Here is an 18,011-nt window from a genome sequence, read left to right as displayed (position 1 = left end):
CCTTTTTTTTTTTTTTTTTTTTTAATGTGGTGTTAATGCAATATTTTGCTCAAAGCTCGAAGAAGACTCCAAGGATGAGTCTTACGAAAGGGAAAATAGCGCGACCAGTCGGCCGGCTTGACGCGAGGAAGCCCGCCAGACGATTTATTAAGACAAATTGAATGGACGGCAATCCGGAGCCGGTGCTCGAAAGCAGTGTGCTTGAACGACTTCGGCTTCGTGATTCCGGCGCCGTCGTTTCTCAGCTCGCGATATAAAACGACGGAGGGAAGGGTGGGGATGGTTGAACACGACTTCGGTTAACCCATTCACCCCCGATGCTCCATCATGAACGTACTTTTTCTTCATTTGTAGTATCATGCATCAAAATATCTTATTTTCCGAAAATGTGGTGAGGATTTAACTTTGATAGAAAAAAAAAGAAAATAATCCTTATGTCACACACATAATTGTATCGTTAAATAAAATTTTCAGAAAATTGTAATATTTATTAGAAATCGGAATACATCATTAAATACCAATCAAACTTATTGATAATATTGCATTCTTTTTATTGTAAATGACAATTTTGTTGTAATATGCTTCTAATATATTTGATTACTTTCTTTAAATTAGAACGAAAATTTGCTCTTTACTAAAAAGCTCTTTGTATACGAGTATGAAAGATTTAATATTGAGAGAAATAAAATTTTGGACGAATTTAACTTGAAATGTACAAGTAGATAAACTCTCTCTCTTTATTGACTACTGCAAACGGAGAATTATTTTAACGGAGATTTGATTTAACGCTTCAATAATATTGCATATTATTGAAAATTCAAGAGCTGTAAGTTTTTGTATCAAATTATCGCAAAAAGTATGGACATGGACAAAAACGCGATAGTGACAGAGCATCTTGTATATATAGAATGTAAAATTAAATGTGCTCATACGAATAACTTCTGCACCGTTGGCTGTGCACAATATTGTATCGGATAAAAGTTGCGATATGAATGAACGCGTGATGGACAAGCTGGATTTTTCACATCTGCCCTTTAACGTATACATAAAATGTGATTCAAGCATGATATAAATGCGCGATTCTCACACTAGAATCAACGATAGAAATGCATAATAGAAATTTTTCCATTGCGTAACATAACGCAACGTTTCTGAAAAGAACATTTTTCAAAATTATCGAGAAGGCTTCCAATTTTTAAGTCTAGACTTGATCTTTGAAGGAAGGTTCTGGCTCTCTAATAAACTAACTTGCCTTGATATTTTCGCTGTGCTAATTTGATAGAGAAATCTGGACACTATATACATATATATTTACACGGAATTTATGAAAAATATTCAAACGCGACTCTTTGTGTAGAGAAACGTGAAAGAAAATTCACGGATCAGATTTGTGCGTATGATGAGTTCCTCGGGATGCCATGAGATGCTTTCCGCCGTGACAAATGCGGGGAGATCTATTATCCCCGACGTATCAATCGTGCATTCTACTACTTATCGTTAGATGTTGCACTTACTTTCCTGCGGCCGCAGCAGAGCATGGTTGTTGCGCTGCAGCTGCGGCGAGCCGTCGACGAGAGTTGAGGCTGATGACAGACGTAGCTGAGTCTTGCGCCCCCTTCCCGCTGCAGCTGCACCACGCGCACCTGCAGCCGCACCTGTTCCCGCTCCCGTTGTCCTTGACCGACACCGACTCGACCACCGTACTTGATGCGCACGTGTTTTCGCCACTGCATGAGTTCGGTGCGTCATGCCCTCTTCCTAAAATCATGATAGGAAATGGCAGGGTGTCAAAATGCGAGAATTATTTTACAAATTTTTCGCAAAGAGAAAAACTGGAGAACAATTTTTCTATCCTAAAAATTAAAACGGTACAAAATGTATGGTTAATAATTAATAATATTAAGCAATATATCCATTTGGTAAGATAACAATATGTTTTTTAAATCGATAACACACTTGGACTATGAATTATACAATGAGTAGAGAAAATGAAAATGTGTCTAAAAAAATATTCTATTAATAATAGAATTATAAATTCGGGTATAATTTATTAGTACAAGTAGTCTATATCGTAGTATTGTGCGTGTATCGAATAGATATTGTATTCTTATTGTTAGTGTTAATATACAGTTAATATTAAGGCGCTCATATTTTATATCTATAGGTGAATCATAAATTTGTAATGGATCCCTCCGTAATCTCCACGTGTCGCGCTTCTCAATTGCTCATCTCCCTCTCCTAGCGAATCTCTTTCCCCCGTCACGTCTCATTAACCTATTTTCCCTCTCGTTCCTCGATTCACGGTTATCTTAATTTATTAACGGCCGGCCTGTATCCACGCGATCGATTACCAATTCGCACATGCAGATGATTCCCCTTCCTTTTCCCGGATCGCCGACAGTTATATAAATCCACGAGAACGCATGTCGAACGCGAATATGCATGTATTCTGTCTATTTCTTTTTCAATTTTTCCCTCGTACTCCCACGTTCTCGTCCTACATTTCCATTATATTCTCTTCGACCATGCAAAATGTTCCTCCTTCTTTTTTTCAGAAATAAGCGTGACACATGATATAGATATTAATAATTTGAATACGCATCCCGAGATGCATCGGTACGACTTGTCGATAAAATGACGAATATCGTCAAATCTGTCGTCGCGCATTTGCAATATCGGAGTCTTCTAATTCGGCTTAGCCGAATAATTCAATAAAATATGTTTAAACGTCCAAAAATTTCAATTTTTATTTATCAAAAGTTGAAATAATTTATAAAATTATAAAATTATAAAATTATCTTTAAAGAAAATAATATCAAGTTTGGACGAATAGAAGAACTGTGAGAATATCACATTCCATTGTTGATACAATACTAATTGTAAGAAATATGTGCTCGATTAAAACATATCAACAAATATTAAATCGTAGAATTTGTGATTGGCGATATAATTCCAACCGTAATTTGATTGCATTATAATTGGTATATAAATTACGCATTTTGGTCAAATTGATCGGCATATTGCTTACAGTTTCGCATTCACATTTAATAATTATTTCCATGTTAGTACGCGCGACACGAATCGGAGCAAATATAATTTTGTCAAAGGGTACAAGCGCGAGCCTGCCAAATATTTAAACGCCACCTGCTTTGGATCGGTTCAGGGCATAATACAAACATCACTGGCTGCTCCAAGACAATCGATACTACGTGCCGGTGCCGGCGCATACTCGTACTAATAAATCACAGTTGTACACGCGAAAGTCGCTGAAATTAAACGAGACATCTCTCGCCTGTGAATCCGTATCATTTCTTTTCCGCTGGTATCCTTAATAAAACATAACTGGAACGAAAATGAAATTTTATCCATAATGGCAAGTACCGCAAATAATCATGATAATAAAGATCGATTATCGTTCATTATTGAGCTTGTGGAATTTAATGGAAAAATAATAATGTAACGAGCAGAAAATTTTCTCAAATGATTAAAGAACAGAAGATATCTAATTTTTCATTTCAAATATAATCATTATACTTTATACATATATTATAATTTATATTAATTTTATAACGTTGCACACATGAGATTATCCAAAGTATCATGGAAATAGAACCTGTCAGAAACTGCTTATATTCACAATTCGAAAGTCTAGATTAAGATTTAATCGTAAGTTTTATTTTCCTGAAAATATTCCATTGAACTTTACTCGGTCATTGAAAATTTCATTAAGAGCTAACATTTTTTTATAACTTTCTCATTTCTTGCGTAAATTATGCAAATATTATGCATAATTTACAGGAGTGAAAATTATATTTTCAATATAAACACTTTGATCTCTACGAATTATTAAGTTACTTCATTATCGTAAATTATTTAAACTTTCATTCTCAAAAACTTTCAATTGTTTAAAATTTGCTTTTTTTTTTTTTTTACGAGACAGTGATCATCGATCGATTATTACTCTGGTTCTAGTTGAGTTACTTATAGGTGACCCGTTTCTCGGATAGCCCACATGTATATCGAATATGATCGGATAATCTAATGGTACATGCCGACACGTGATCACGGTTGATCTGGGGTCATGGCATGGCATGACAGGAATCTCATGAGCCACGTCAGTCCGACTATGCCAAACCGCTCGGATTACTATTTCTACGACATTCTGTGTCGGACTCGCGTCGGCTCATTAAGAATCAATGAAATCCCAAAGCACGTGTCGAGGGCCTGCGCGTAGCAAACCTTGACCCTTTGTTCGAGAATCTTACCCTAAAAAAGGACATTCCCCCTCGGCTCGTTTGTTCCTTCAAGTCTATCCAAGGGATTTCGCGTACCCTCTACATAACTCCTCTAAATCGTTCTTTAATTCTTTTTGCGAACGAAGATAAAGACGAAGACCGTAACTTTTCCATGAAATGTTAATTTCGATAACGTTATATATTATATTGTAAAAGTCTATGCAATTTAATTTCTTGTTTGCAGAATTTAGACTTAAATCACTTAATATAGTTAACAATATCGCTGAATAATAGAATTCATAAAGAATTTAATTGCACGCGCTAGAATTGATAAATTGTTTTATTAGATTATTATTATTTATAATGAACGTGTTATATACGCATTCAGCGAAGAAATTTCTGCTTATTTAACGCATCTAATGGGCTATTGTATAGGAACAGGATTGCAAAAGCATTCGAGATTTTGCCGCTCGAAGCAGAATTTGAAAGGTCTTTTGTGTCCTGAGCAAAAAAAGAATTAGAAACTGCTAATTAAAGAGAAAATAGAGAGAGAGAGAAAGAGAGAGAGAGAGAGAGAGAGAGAAAACAGCTTAATAATTAATTAATTATATTATTATATGTAAACTTCAATAATAAATTAAGACTAAGCGAGATTGTCTATTATTAACGGAAAGGCAAAGTTTTTGTCACTTGTCAATAGCCAGTGATACATTACCCATGATATATGGGCTTCTGACCAAACTCGGTCCCAAACTCCTGACGGAGTCTTACTTCGCCCGCATCGCGAATAAATCGACGATACTTTTGAAGTTTGATCCTCGTGCGGATTCTCTCGTCTAGCATGATAGGTTTACCTTTCCGTTAAATTTATTATCCTTGGCACGTTTGGCGACGGCTTCTCGCGCCCATTCACGCGATTTAATTAGAGCCAGGCGCGAGTTTCATTCAGAAACTTATCCGAAATGAGCACATGCCAACCAAAAGTGGAGCACGGCGAGAGTGCGAGGAAACGCAAGTGTCGTTCTACTTGAAACACAGTTGACGTACCCGCGTAATTGAACCGTTGAATGGAGGAGCTTTATTATTATCAAGTCACATTTTCTTCAGTTTCCGAGTAACAAAGGAATTTGTGAAAGCACCCAATGAAAAAGATTTGACTATTATTATTAAAATACTTTTTCCTACTTTTTGGTTCTTTCTCGGTTATGAAGTTTGAAGCTTAAAATTTTTTATTACGCAAGAGAGAGTTACTGCAAGCTTGCAGGTATATAGTACTTTTAAAAGTAAGAAAAACACATTTATATATTTAGCATTGTTCTCAAGAGAATTTAAGCTAGTTTTTTCCTCTTTTATTTAAGATGTATATTTCTGAATAGCATGTTAGGGGTTACTCTTTCACAGAAAAAAAAAAAAAAACATTTTTGACAAAAACTGTCTTGAACTTTAAAGGGAGAAAAGAGAGAATTCCGTTTCTTCGACACGTCTCTTAACACGTCTGTTATCTTATATACAAACGCGCACGTCATAAAATATTTTAACAACTGCGACTACAGATATGTGAAATATGGAATTTTAATACTTTCGTGTTTCTCGCATTCCCATTTTCGATTCCACTCGATTTATCTCTCGCGTGTCTCGACGATACATCCACCAGGGTCGATAATTTCTCGCGAAATCCGCCACCGGCCGGTCGGGTTTCCTGATAAACAGTGACCGAAGAAAAGCCATAACCGCTAAGAGGTCAAACTGCAGCGGCTTATCCCGCGGCTATTGCACTATGCATCGTAATGCGAGATCGTAAACAGTGTCGCTATAGTTTGCGAGTAAACGGCCAATAGCTCCCATGCGAAATTCTTTCGAGCCGGCGCCATCGTTGCAGGAAAGTGTTTGCAGTAAAAAAAAAAAAGAAAGAATAAGAGAGCGGTCGAAGGGGAAGAGGTGGAACGAGCAGTATAATGATAATAATGCGCATGCAACGGAAGAAGATAAACCGTCACGCGCTCCCGTGGGTGCCGTGCGCCGATTTTGTATCCCCTTCCCCCCTAATCCCCTCGTCGCAATCGCGTAAATCTTCGAGAGCACGCCGTTCATGCTTTATGGAGCCTCATTGTTACTGCCCGTGATTAAGCTTAACGCTCCTCGAGGTCTGTACTGATTACAGCGTTGGAAATGCATGACAGAATGCATGACAGGTGAAATGCGATGTTAGCGAATATTGTCGAGTATAAGTCAAATCTTTGTTACTTTAAAAAATAAAAGATTGATTTACCGGAGATATGACATTACGAGGAGCAAATTATTTTGCAGCGCTATTTTATAATTAAATGTAAAGAGAGTGCATTTTTTATTTCTTATATTATGCTAAAATAATAATGTAAAAAAATTGATTTATGCAAACATACTTTCACTCACAGCGAGATTACTTTAACAGATGAATTTTACCGCGATACCATTAATATTGATTAAAACATTGACTATACTATATATTATCACGGCGAAATTTCGTGGATTTCATCAAATAGCGTAATATTCTTTATACGTGTATTTTATGAACAAAAAAATTTATAGTTTGTAATAGTATTTAATACCTATATACGGGAAAACAGCGGCGAAATTTTTTGTATCGAGATTTCGATGTTACGCGATATATAAACAGCTACCTTATTTGAGCAACATTGACCGATACGAATTTTCTGTCATGCTCAATCGCCAATTCTCTACGCGACTTTGCAGAAGAGCATTATTATTTTTTACTACACGTTACATGCAATTTCCATTTTTCCAGAGTAAGTTGTAAAGAAATAACTCTGGGCACATGATTTCCGTTTAACAGAGAAGATTTACAACAAGAAAGAAACAGAGATCGCGCAAACTGTCGTTGAAAAAGATGACTTTGAAATGCTGTACTTGAGCCCGTATCCATGCCATACACACATTTTCGAGATAGTGCAGAGAAAAGAGACATAAAACAAAGAATGTTCTTTTTTCTTCGCTATCTAGTTTATAATTTATCGACTTTTGATATTTTATCATTTATCCCATGCTTTTCATTATCCCACTAAAGTTGCTTTTAGCTTTTTCATAGCGGATCTGCATCCATTTTTCAGCACGTTCGATTAGATCGAATTCCTTCTTATTTGGCAAGCAAAGCGTTAAATGCGATGCTAAATGGGGACACGAGAATACGTGCTTCTTCCCCCTCTCCATCCTTTTCCGTGGATCGTTACATACCTTCTAAAAATCATCTCTTGTGCGAAGGGCCGATGGGTCCCTGCTCGACCGGTGTCCGATGATTTCTCTCATTCTGCTGGACGCCGATCCTCACCCTCTTCTGTCCTGAAAGATTACGAGCGATCGTTACCATTACGCGAATCACGGCCACGTGACTCCGATTAATAAATTATCGCCGTTATAGAAAAAGAGAGGAACAAAGAGAGAAGAAGCTTGATTATCGGGGTAAACGCACGGCAATTTTTCCCCGAGTAAAACATCAGGGTTTAAACGGCGCGGTTTGCTAATGGCGTATCGAAGGTGTAAAAAAAAAACTGACCGATCGTTTCTACGCACACGAAAGATTAACTACATTGTATCACGCCACGAGTTACTTAATACCTTTACACACGCCACTTAACACTTAACGATGCCCGGCAATTTTTCTCCTAAATGACACTTTAGCTCTCTTCGTCGATCGTTTTTGCGCAAATGTGTCTTTCTTTCGAAGAAATTTCCGTGGCTCCTCTCGCGCTACTTTCTACTCTTTAAAAATTAGCAAACATTCGATAGTCGGCAAACATATCGTGTGGGAAATAATTAGTATCGAACGCGCAGATATCTACCTGCTCGAATGTTTGCGATATCAATAGGAGATTTTTTCGATCTATTCGACGTACGATATTTAACGCAAAAATTATCTACGCGTAACGTGTCAATAAAGTGGGATTATTCGATATAAAGGAATAATGAGAATCGCGCGAGATTCGAGCGAGAATGCGAATGTTTGCTCGCAAATACATTTGATTGTTGGAGTTTCTGCCAAAAGAATACAAAATTCACGAAGAGAGAGGGGGCATTCGACAAAGCGAAGCAGCCACACGTGAAACTTTTTGGTATACTAAAAGCACAGCCGAAGAAACTCGCGGAATTGTTCGATTTCTAGCTCTAGTTCAACTCGCTCGCATTCCTCTCGCCTTGCTCGAGAGAATCCAAATTGGATTCTTCCACGTTTAATCATTAAACAGTGAAAGTTGGATATTTAATTAAAAAAACTTTTACAAAGTAAAAAAGGTATATATATATATATATATAATAAAAGTTCTTTCGAAATATAACATGGATCTACGATATATTTCGCTTTCTTCTGTCAAAACTATAAGACTTCCGCTCAAATAAACTTCTAACATAAAATCTCATTTCCCGGATTTACTTTATTCGGAAACGGGGGACGAAAGTACGAAAGCGAGGAATACCTAAAGTGGAAATGGACGCGAGTCAGGTGAATCGGACCGATAAGACAGTAGAGTCATCGCGTATGTCATCGACGCGTATCAACCGATACGCCACAGTGGCAACACGACGCCGTCCTCGATATAATCATTTACATAACCGACATTCAACTGGTTCTTGAACTTCACTCTTCGATTCCTTTCGCCGTGGCGATCCTCCTACGCTATATCGATCCACGACCACGACGTTGGAAGGAGGGACCGGCGCGTGTAAGACGGAGAGACCGACGTCGGTGGACGTCGGAGAGAGGGCAAAAGGTATTACACGCTATGTGTAATATTTGTTCTTTTTCATTCTACACTACGCACCCCGTGACACGCGGTCGTAACGCAGACGAGTGAAGAGAAAGAGATGATGGTCGCGTCGCTTTTACGACGCGTCTCCAAGAAATATAAAATATACCAAGAAAATGCATGATATGCGTCTGATATCAAGAGGAACAACACGGTAACCTCGTTTCTTAAATAGAATATAATATCGAGAAAGATGTAACGAATGTGTTGTTGAATAGAGAAAATGTTAAATTCTTCAGTATCGGAAAATGTTGCAACTTTAATAAGCCACGACGTTTCGTTCACGTGTCGCTATTTTATCATTTTATCAGTAACATGTATCAACGTCCACTTTTACGCAAAGTGAATTGTCATTATGCCAATCGCGAAATCCGTAAAAACAACCAAAGCACTCCGATTTTTTTCAAGCACAAGGACTCATCTAAAGCGTCGATGACGTGATTTCTTCTCGATGAATCTGTCGATAACTAACCCGCCTTTTGTCGAGATAAATGTCACTTGCAATATCGTTATCGTAGAAACGATTGCCGACGAAGGGCTGATATCGCGAAAAGAGGTTCCTTAATACGTTGGGGCGAAAGCGAGGATACCGGAGCCGTTTTTGAGCATGGGCAATCGTCCACCACCATTAGATAGAATAGTAAGAGCACAGAATGTAATATTTGACGAAGATTCAATTTCTGTCGAAGCAAGGTAAAGTACACTCGAAACAACGTTGAAAAAGGAATCTTACAAAAGAGGCATCGTCAACGACACTGACAAGACAGCCGGTATCGCGCATGAGCGGAGGAACCGAAAGAGGCCGGTATATCGGGCCAGAGATACGTCCAAGGGGAAAATCGGGAGCAACGGGAACTCACCGCGCTTCGCGTCCCGCGTCCCGCGAAGAAGAGGTACGTCGACATCCACGCAAAAGGAGTTTTCGAGCGACACCTGTGCACACGGATCCGTGCAAAGCGACTCGAGGTCGTCGAGGTCGCGGCGGAGGTCGGAAAAGCGAGCGAGCCGGTGGCGCGTGGGAAAAACGATGTGCATACGATGCCGGTAGTATATCGGGCAAGGAGAGAGAGAGAGAGAGAGAGAGAGAGAGAGAGAGAGAGAGTAGAGCCACCACGAAAATCGTGTGGTGGCGTGCCAGCCGATGGTCCCGGACCAACCCGATCGATATACCCTTTTTTCGAGAGTACCTTCTCTCTCTCTCTCTCTCTCTCTCGGCCACTCTCTCGGTTCGCTCCGTCTCCCTTTCGCCCGTTTCACTTGGTCTCGCTCGCGAACTTTGCCTCACCCTCGAGACGAGACGAAGGTGGACGACTGACGACTGACCTGTCTGTCTTCGAGAAAAACGAACGCTCTGGAAAACGCGTGGAAACAGTCTGAACGGTAACAGACACAGCGGATAAATCGAGATGTTACGACGTCTCACGGGCGCGTAAACGTACCTGATGAGAGCGGGAGCGCGAGAACGGGACGCGAGAGAGAGAAAGAGAGGGAGAGAGAAAGAGAGCGATTCTTCTCTCCTTCACACTTGGCTCTCTCTTCTCCGAGACTCTATTTTTCTCCTCGCTCCTTCTCCTCCCCCGGCGGCGAAAGGAGGCAGGAGGAATCTTCCGGTTGCAGCTTTCTCACCTCGCCGTATAACGCCACGCGGGAATCAATACGCGCGCCTGCCTCGAGCCTTTTTCTCTCTCTCTCTCTCTCTCCCTCTCTCTCGTCGCGCACTAACCACCCTTTACGCTCGTTCACCCCTGCTCTCCCTATAGCAATATTGTATATTTAACAAGTTACAAAAATATTATACATTTATATATATATATATATTTCTTTGAAATATTAATATATAGTTGTGAATTTTACAGATTTATGCGTGCGAAACACATCTGACGAATATTATATCGATTCTTTATAATAGTTGTACTTTGTAATAGCTTATTATTATAGTAAAAGACATATTTACCGTGATTGTTGTAATTAATCGCTTAAAACACTTAATTTAAATCTTTACTATTGTTTCGCACTAATATCGTACCCAATAATCATAAATTGATTTCAATGATACTTCAGTATGTTATATCATTATATAATCGATATATAGAGAGAACGATTCTCTCTCTCTCTCTCTCTCTCTCTCTCTCCCTCTCTCTCGTCGCGCACTAACCACCCTTTACGCTCGTTCACCCTCTCTCACCCGCACGTTCACTTTCTCTCTCTCTCTCTCTCTCTCTCTATCTCTCTGACACCCACCCTCACCAGCTGAACCCTTCGTCCACTCCGCCCCGCGATGCTTCGCTTCCTCTCTCCCTCGCGCGCGAGCGCACCCTCCGGAGTATAGTACGCTACTCTGCCGTACGTTGCCAAAGAGAGCACTTCTCCTCCCCCGCTACCTTGGTATACTCGGACGGTGCACCGTATCTCCGTCCTTATCCTTCTCTCTCTTTCCTCGCTTCGAACAGGGTTGCTCCTCCTCGTGGAGGGTCGGCGAACGAAAGAGCACCTCGTCGACGACGATGACGGCGACGACACGAGAAGCACGATTACAAACTCGCATGTACGCACGCACAGCGACGACGCGAACAAGAGAAAGAGAAAGAGAGAAAGAGAGAGAGAGAGAAAGAGAGCGCGTGAGGGGTACACGCGTGAGTATATTTCGCGCGGGAATTGCGAGCTGCCCTTACGTCAGAGAACTGAGGACTACCCTCTCGCGGAGTGCAACGCGCCCCGCTGTATAACCACGACTATACGTTCGGCCGCCGTCGCGCGGACATGTCGAGAGCTGCGACACGCACGCAAGCGCGCAAGCGAGCGATAAAGACGACGAGGGTGCGAGGAGCAGGGCTGACGACGACGACGACGACAACGACAACGACGACAACGACGACGACGACAACGACGACGACACCGTATAGATATAATGCGAAGCGTCGACCGTTTTTCATCTTTGCCAACCAGACGCCTTCGATCGCGAATTGTGCCGAAAACTATCGATCTCGCGTACCCTTAGTTCCCAATTTCCTCGCCGGAGAATTTATTTTTTCCCGAAAAATCTCCTATATCTCGATGAAAACTGCGTATAAATCTTATAAGATTACATGTTCTCGCGATTTATTTGATATAATGTTGCGATGAGATTTTGCTCTTTATCCGCAAAAAGGGAAAAGGGTAAACATTCTTTACACTTTAGAGATAGAATTGTAGATTCTTGAGATGTTAAAGAAGAATGATAATCGAGAAAAAAATTATGAATTTTTATCACTCGAAGAGAATTGTATCCCGATGCGAATCATATAAAATTCTCTGTCTTTATGTATATTTTACATTTTCTCTACATTGCATAACAAAAGGAGAGGGAAGGAAATTTGATATACGGTAAAGCGATGAAACACTGTATTACCTCCACGCAGGGCGACTTAAAATTTTCGTCATTTTCCTCGAGAAACGGCGTTATGGTGCGGCGTCGATTATTGCATACTGATTACAGGAACATCTTAACAAGTCCACTACTAAGGTGGATGCTTAAAGAAACTTTAAAGGCTGCCGAACAGATCCGACGGGGCGCGGTGTTCAAAGTTTTCATCAGAACTGACATCTCTTTTTGACTAGCGCTTAAAATTCAAACTTTCACGAGAAGTTGTAACATAAAGGAGTACATTTTCATTAAGAATTACTTGTCGCAAAAAGCAATACTAGCGATTCGGAAGAATGAACAAAATTCGTAATTTACAGCCATGTTTTTATGAGACTGATAAAAAATTTTCTATGTCCTTTTTCTTCATTATATATATCCAAAAAAAAAAAAAGATATTTATAAGGATATTTATGAGTTTTATTTAGCGAGATGTGTGTTTTATTATTCTGCTCTCCCTATAGCAATATTGTATATTTAACAAGTTACAAAAATATTATACATTTATATATATATATATATTTCTTTGAAATATTAATATATAGTTGTGAATTTTACAGATTTATGCGTGCGAAACACATCTGACGAATATTATATCGATTCTTTATAATAGTTGTACTTTGTAATAGCTTATTATTATAGTAAAAGACATATTTACCGTGATTGTTGTAATTAATCGCTTAAAACACTTAATTTAAATCTTTACTATTGTTTCGCACTAATATCGTACCCAATAATCATAAATTGATTTCAATGATACTTCAGTATGTTATATCATTATATAATCGATGAATATATATAGAGAGAGCGATATAACACAGTCATTGAGCGAATGACCGGCTTATATTTGCGAGATTGTTAGTTTATTTGAATCGACAAGTTGATGAATTTGTTTGTGTTTTCGCGACTCATTACATCCAAATCATTTATCACCGATTAACAGGGTAAAAGAATTAATCAACTTTTTTATTGTTGCGAAGGCATCTCAGTTTTTACTTTAAACAATGATTTCTCATAATAATCAAACAAATAATTATTTCAATTCCAAAATTAAAAATGTTTTATAATTGAAAGTAACTTTTAGCGAAAGAAATAATTAATGAATTGATAGATTGCTTTTTTAACTATTTGTGTTTATATTTCTCTCTACCACTGCATTAGCATGTGTTTCTTTCTATAATGTTGTAGGAAAAAATAATCTCTTATTTACAGTGCACATATTACATTTGAGGAGTTAATAAGTAACCCCTCTTAAAAGTGATCGACAATTCAAAAGGACTAGATCTAAATTAGTGGCTGTTTTGTCATTACCGACAATCCTAAATGTCCTACTTCCGATTCGGTTATTCAAGTCCGGGATCGATTGGGGCGATCACCTCGCGTCAAAAACACTTGTCGGTATGGAAGATGTCACATTGATTCTTAGCCTAGGTAAGGAAGTACTTATCCGATTGTCAGCTCATAAATTTTAAAACGAAACGGATTAAATTTTCAAGCATAATCGATGATTAATTAAACCCACCGAACTCTCGCGACACATCAATCATCTTGTGAAAACGGCAAAATAGGAAATGTCATAGATTGCAAATTTTGATCTATTAATAATTTAATGCAGCGATTTTATTAGATAATTACGTTATACATTGTATGTCGAAATCTATATCTATATATTTATTGTTAATACGAGATAGTTACTTGAGTATGAAAATTATGTAAGTAAAAATATCACCTTTTTTTGTTAGACATTGTTACTTATACAAATTAATTTAAATTTTTTATCATTTCGATTCTATTCATAGCTTCGACTTTTAGTTGCGAAATTTAAAGTAATTATTCTAAAACTGTTTAAAAAAAGATGATTATTCACGAGTTATTCACCATTAATACAAATGCTACAAAAAAAGATTAACGCAACTCTAGCGTACGGTGCTGCGATTGGACGACATTTGAATGAACGGCGGGCAGCATTCACACCTTTTTCAACCCCTTTCTTCCACTCACAACCTCGTCCACTTCGAAACCCCCGATGTACACTAAAGGTTACGATGGTTGACACGCGAGCGTTGCCGCGTGCACATGGATGTCACATACACTTGACCATCTACGCACGAAATGCACAGGCGCAGTAATGTATCGAAGATTTCTTCGGAAATCTATAAAAACTAAGAGACGTTCTTATATAATTTTCACTGAGAGAGATTGAAAAAAACTTTCATACCTGAGATATATTATATGTTCGACTATCTTTTATGAATTATTTTTTTATTTAATCATGTGAATAATTAACGTTACTGATACATCAAGTACATAATGCTTCTCCGTGTTTGCAATTTTCCCTCCTCAATTTTTATTCAAGCGATTAGATTATGATCGTATCGTATCTCTCGCGGATTTCAATCCACCATCGTCAAGATCTGCCCGCGACGCGCAGTGGAACAGATACGTCACTGGTCGGCCGCGTACGCATTACGTCGATCTGGACGTGCGGCTTACGTACAAACGCCGATACGCTCGCTCTCCCCCTTTTTCCATCCCCTTCCTCCTTCCCCCTTCTCCCTTCCATCAGCACGTACTACGGGAATACTACGTTCTGTGATGCGGGGCAATTAAGCCCGAACCACCCCCACTCGCGGCCCTTCCACCACACCACCAGCGACCACACGGACTTCGGACCTGCCGCGGGGGCGCAAGTCTGTGTCTTCTTTTACCACCCCCTACCGTTTATCCATTCGTTCATTCATCGGAAAGAATACACCTTGACCGGCTTCACAGCTTCACAAATCGGGAAAATCCAGAACCGTTCGATAAACCAAAGAAGAAATGAAACGCATCACGCTACGTGTGATATGTATGATAATTAAAATTTACAGTATTCATGAATGAACATACAATCTCTAATGCGATCGGTAAAAGTAATTATAATAAAAGTTAAATTTAATTTGAAATTATTAAATAAATTGTATTCGATATTTGTAATTGTTGATTTACAATGAATTATAACAATGTACAATGAAGATCTATAAATAAGGAAAGTAACGTGTTACTTTCTAGTACATTTTTGAAAGCATTTAAAAACAAAATTTAACAATATAGATATGTATATTGTATATGTAAAAACATTTTAAATTACACTTCTTCACTAATTTCACAATTTACACACTTTTTTATTTATATTTTGATATTTCTAACATAGACATATATGTAGTATTTTGACTACTTTCCTTTTCTCGAATAATCCTGTTTTCTTTTCTTATCACCTATACAATATGTACTCACCTTGATTTAATAATGCTTTTGACTCTAGTCGTAATAATTGCCCAGATGACGTAAATGTACGAGAAATTTCTTCTGTTACATTATCAGGAGTCTTTAATAATATTTCAGCATGCCCACACACTGGCCCACAGCCCACAGTCGCGAGTAGGATCTGTCGAGTGGCAAACGGTACACGCGGCGCCATCTGTATTGTCGATATGATAAGCTCGGCCGTCCGAAACGATACATGCGGCGCCATCTGTATTGTCGATATGATAAGCTCGGCCGTCCGAAACGATACATGCGGCGCCATCTGTATTGTCGATATGATAAGCTCGGCCGTCCGAAACGATACATGCGGCGCCATCTGTATTGTCGATATGATAAGCTCGGCCGTCCGAAACGATACATGCGGCGCCATCTGTATTGTCGATATGATAAGCTCGGCCGTCCGAAACGATACATGCGGCGCCATCTGTGCATTGATGCGACAAGCACGGTGTCACTTTGACGGTTGGTTGCCTCCATCATTAAATGCACGTGTGTTAGCCTGTCGCACGGCACGTTCGATTTTTGGCGCACAAAGGATAATATTTTGGGGTGTTTTACGCGATCAGAATCGCCGAGAAAAATCATACGTGTGATAATTTACGAAGCGTCTCGTTATCACGAGTTTCCGTGACGGATTGGCGAACGATATCTGGTTTCTTTTGTCCACTGGAGGTGAGTTTTCCGAGCCCTCTTTCGTAACGGCTCGCCACTCTCCTTGGGACCGTTTACGGCGATGCGACATAACGTTGAGCATTTTCGCATTCTCGTCAATTCTCGTCCGCGGTGTTTCTTTTTGACACGTGCTCGCGAAAAAGCGCCTAACCTACGTCTTACGTAACGCGGCGAAAACGCCGCGATTGCCAATAGGCCGTCTCACCGAGTTCTTTCGCTCGTGAGCTGTAACGACTGGGTAAAATTACAGGTGAAAGAGGAAGGCAATGCCGTCCGACGCGAAGAAGAAACAGCAGCAAAAGAAGAAGGAGGCCGCGAAGGCGAGGCAGTCCGGGAAGAAACCGTCACAGAGTAACAATCAGACGAAAATTGCCGACGATAATAAGGATCAGAATCCGACGTTGGGAGATTTGCAGAATGGAACCAACGGCACGGCTATTAGCGCCGAAGGTAGGTGTAAGATTATGCTATTTTTTATCTCTTCTTTAGAGAATATCAATGAGCTCTCATACTTGAGTCATTTTTTAGTTATTTTCGATGTTTAATTTTTAATCTTATTAATACAATGCTTTAAAGATTTTTAATGTTATTAATACAATTTTTTAAGCAAAATATTTGAAAAATTAAAATACAAATTATTCTTAAATGTTATTCGTAAATGTTTTCACAAAGTGATGTATTCTTTTTGCTTTTTTAAATATTTACAAAATTTATATTTAGTTTGGCATTTTACTTTCTCTTTAGTATGAATTGTAATTAAGAATAATTTCAATACTTTTAGTTTGAAAACATTCTGAAAATTATTTAAAATACTGTCATACGCATGACAAGAGAAATAAATTTGAAATAATCTATAATGTAGGATAATTCAATTTTTAAACACACATATTTTTAAAAATTCTACATTTTAATATGGTATTACCTCGATATATTTAATCTTTATAATAGGTACTTATATTATTTGTTATTGTACTTTATTGTATTATTCTAGACTTATAATCAATCTGTTTACAAAACTTTATATAACTCTATAAAATAGTTATCTACAAAATTATTTGCAACTACCTATGTTTATTTCATCAAATATTTGTGTTAGCATACACATGTTTGCATAATGTATATTTGCAGAGGCGTTATGTCTGAAATTGGAGGCAGATGCCAGACTCAATGCAGAAGCACGTTCGTGTACCGGATCATTGGCTTCGCATCCGCGCAGTCGAGACATAAAGATATCTAACTTTTCTATTACTTTCCATGGCTGTGAACTGCTGCAAGACACCATGTTGGAATTGAATTGCGGCAGACGTTATGGTTTATTAGGTCTAAATGGTTCTGGAAAATCTACATTGCTAGCAGTGCTAGGAAACCGTGAAGTTCCTATCCCACAGCAAATAGATATTTTTCATTTGACTAGAGAAATGCCTGCAAGCAATAAAACAGCTCTGGAATGTGTGATGGAGGTTGACGAGGAGCGTATACGATTAGAGAAGCTTGCTGAAGAGTTAATAGATTGCAACGAAGAAGATGCTCAGGTTTGGTACAAATTATTTACATTGATATTTGCCATAATCTAAAAACTTTTATCAAAAAAAAAAAAAAAAA

The 18,011-nt window shown here is 38.6% G+C and overlaps 2 protein-coding genes across 2 annotated transcripts in view; one reads left to right on the top strand and one right to left on the bottom strand.

Annotated features, from left to right (window-relative positions):
* Positions 1–11,840, bottom strand: part of LOC115234130 (rho GTPase-activating protein 100F) — a 56,179-nt gene extending 44,339 nt beyond the window's left edge. The window contains exons 1-3 of the mRNA XM_029804909.1: positions 11,273–11,840; positions 7,467–7,571; positions 1,515–1,758 (exon numbers count right to left, since the gene is read on the bottom strand). Coding sequence (XP_029660769.1) covers positions 1,515–1,733 — 219 coding nt within the window. The 5' untranslated portion in view covers positions 1,734–1,758; positions 7,467–7,571; positions 11,273–11,840. The remainder of the gene's footprint in view (positions 1–1,514; positions 1,759–7,466; positions 7,572–11,272) is intronic.
* A 4,355-nt stretch (positions 11,841–16,195) lies between these two features.
* LOC115234064 (ATP-binding cassette sub-family F member 2-like) lies at positions 16,196–18,011 on the top strand. Its single transcript, XM_029804784.1, has 3 exons — positions 16,196–16,409; positions 16,660–16,859; positions 17,538–18,011. Exons 2-3 carry the CDS (start codon positions 16,676–16,678, stop codon positions 17,981–17,983), a joined length of 630 nt encoding a protein of 209 aa, XP_029660644.1. The 5' UTR covers positions 16,196–16,409; positions 16,660–16,675; the 3' UTR covers positions 17,984–18,011.

The sequence above is a fragment of the Formica exsecta genome, unplaced genomic scaffold, assembly GCF_003651465.1.
Source record: "Formica exsecta isolate Colony F162 unplaced genomic scaffold, ASM365146v1 scaffold194, whole genome shotgun sequence".
Taxonomy (NCBI): Eukaryota; Metazoa; Arthropoda; class Insecta; order Hymenoptera; family Formicidae; genus Formica; species Formica exsecta.
The sequence above is the reverse complement of the archived record's forward strand: the minus strand, read 5'-3'. Positions and strand labels throughout refer to the sequence as shown.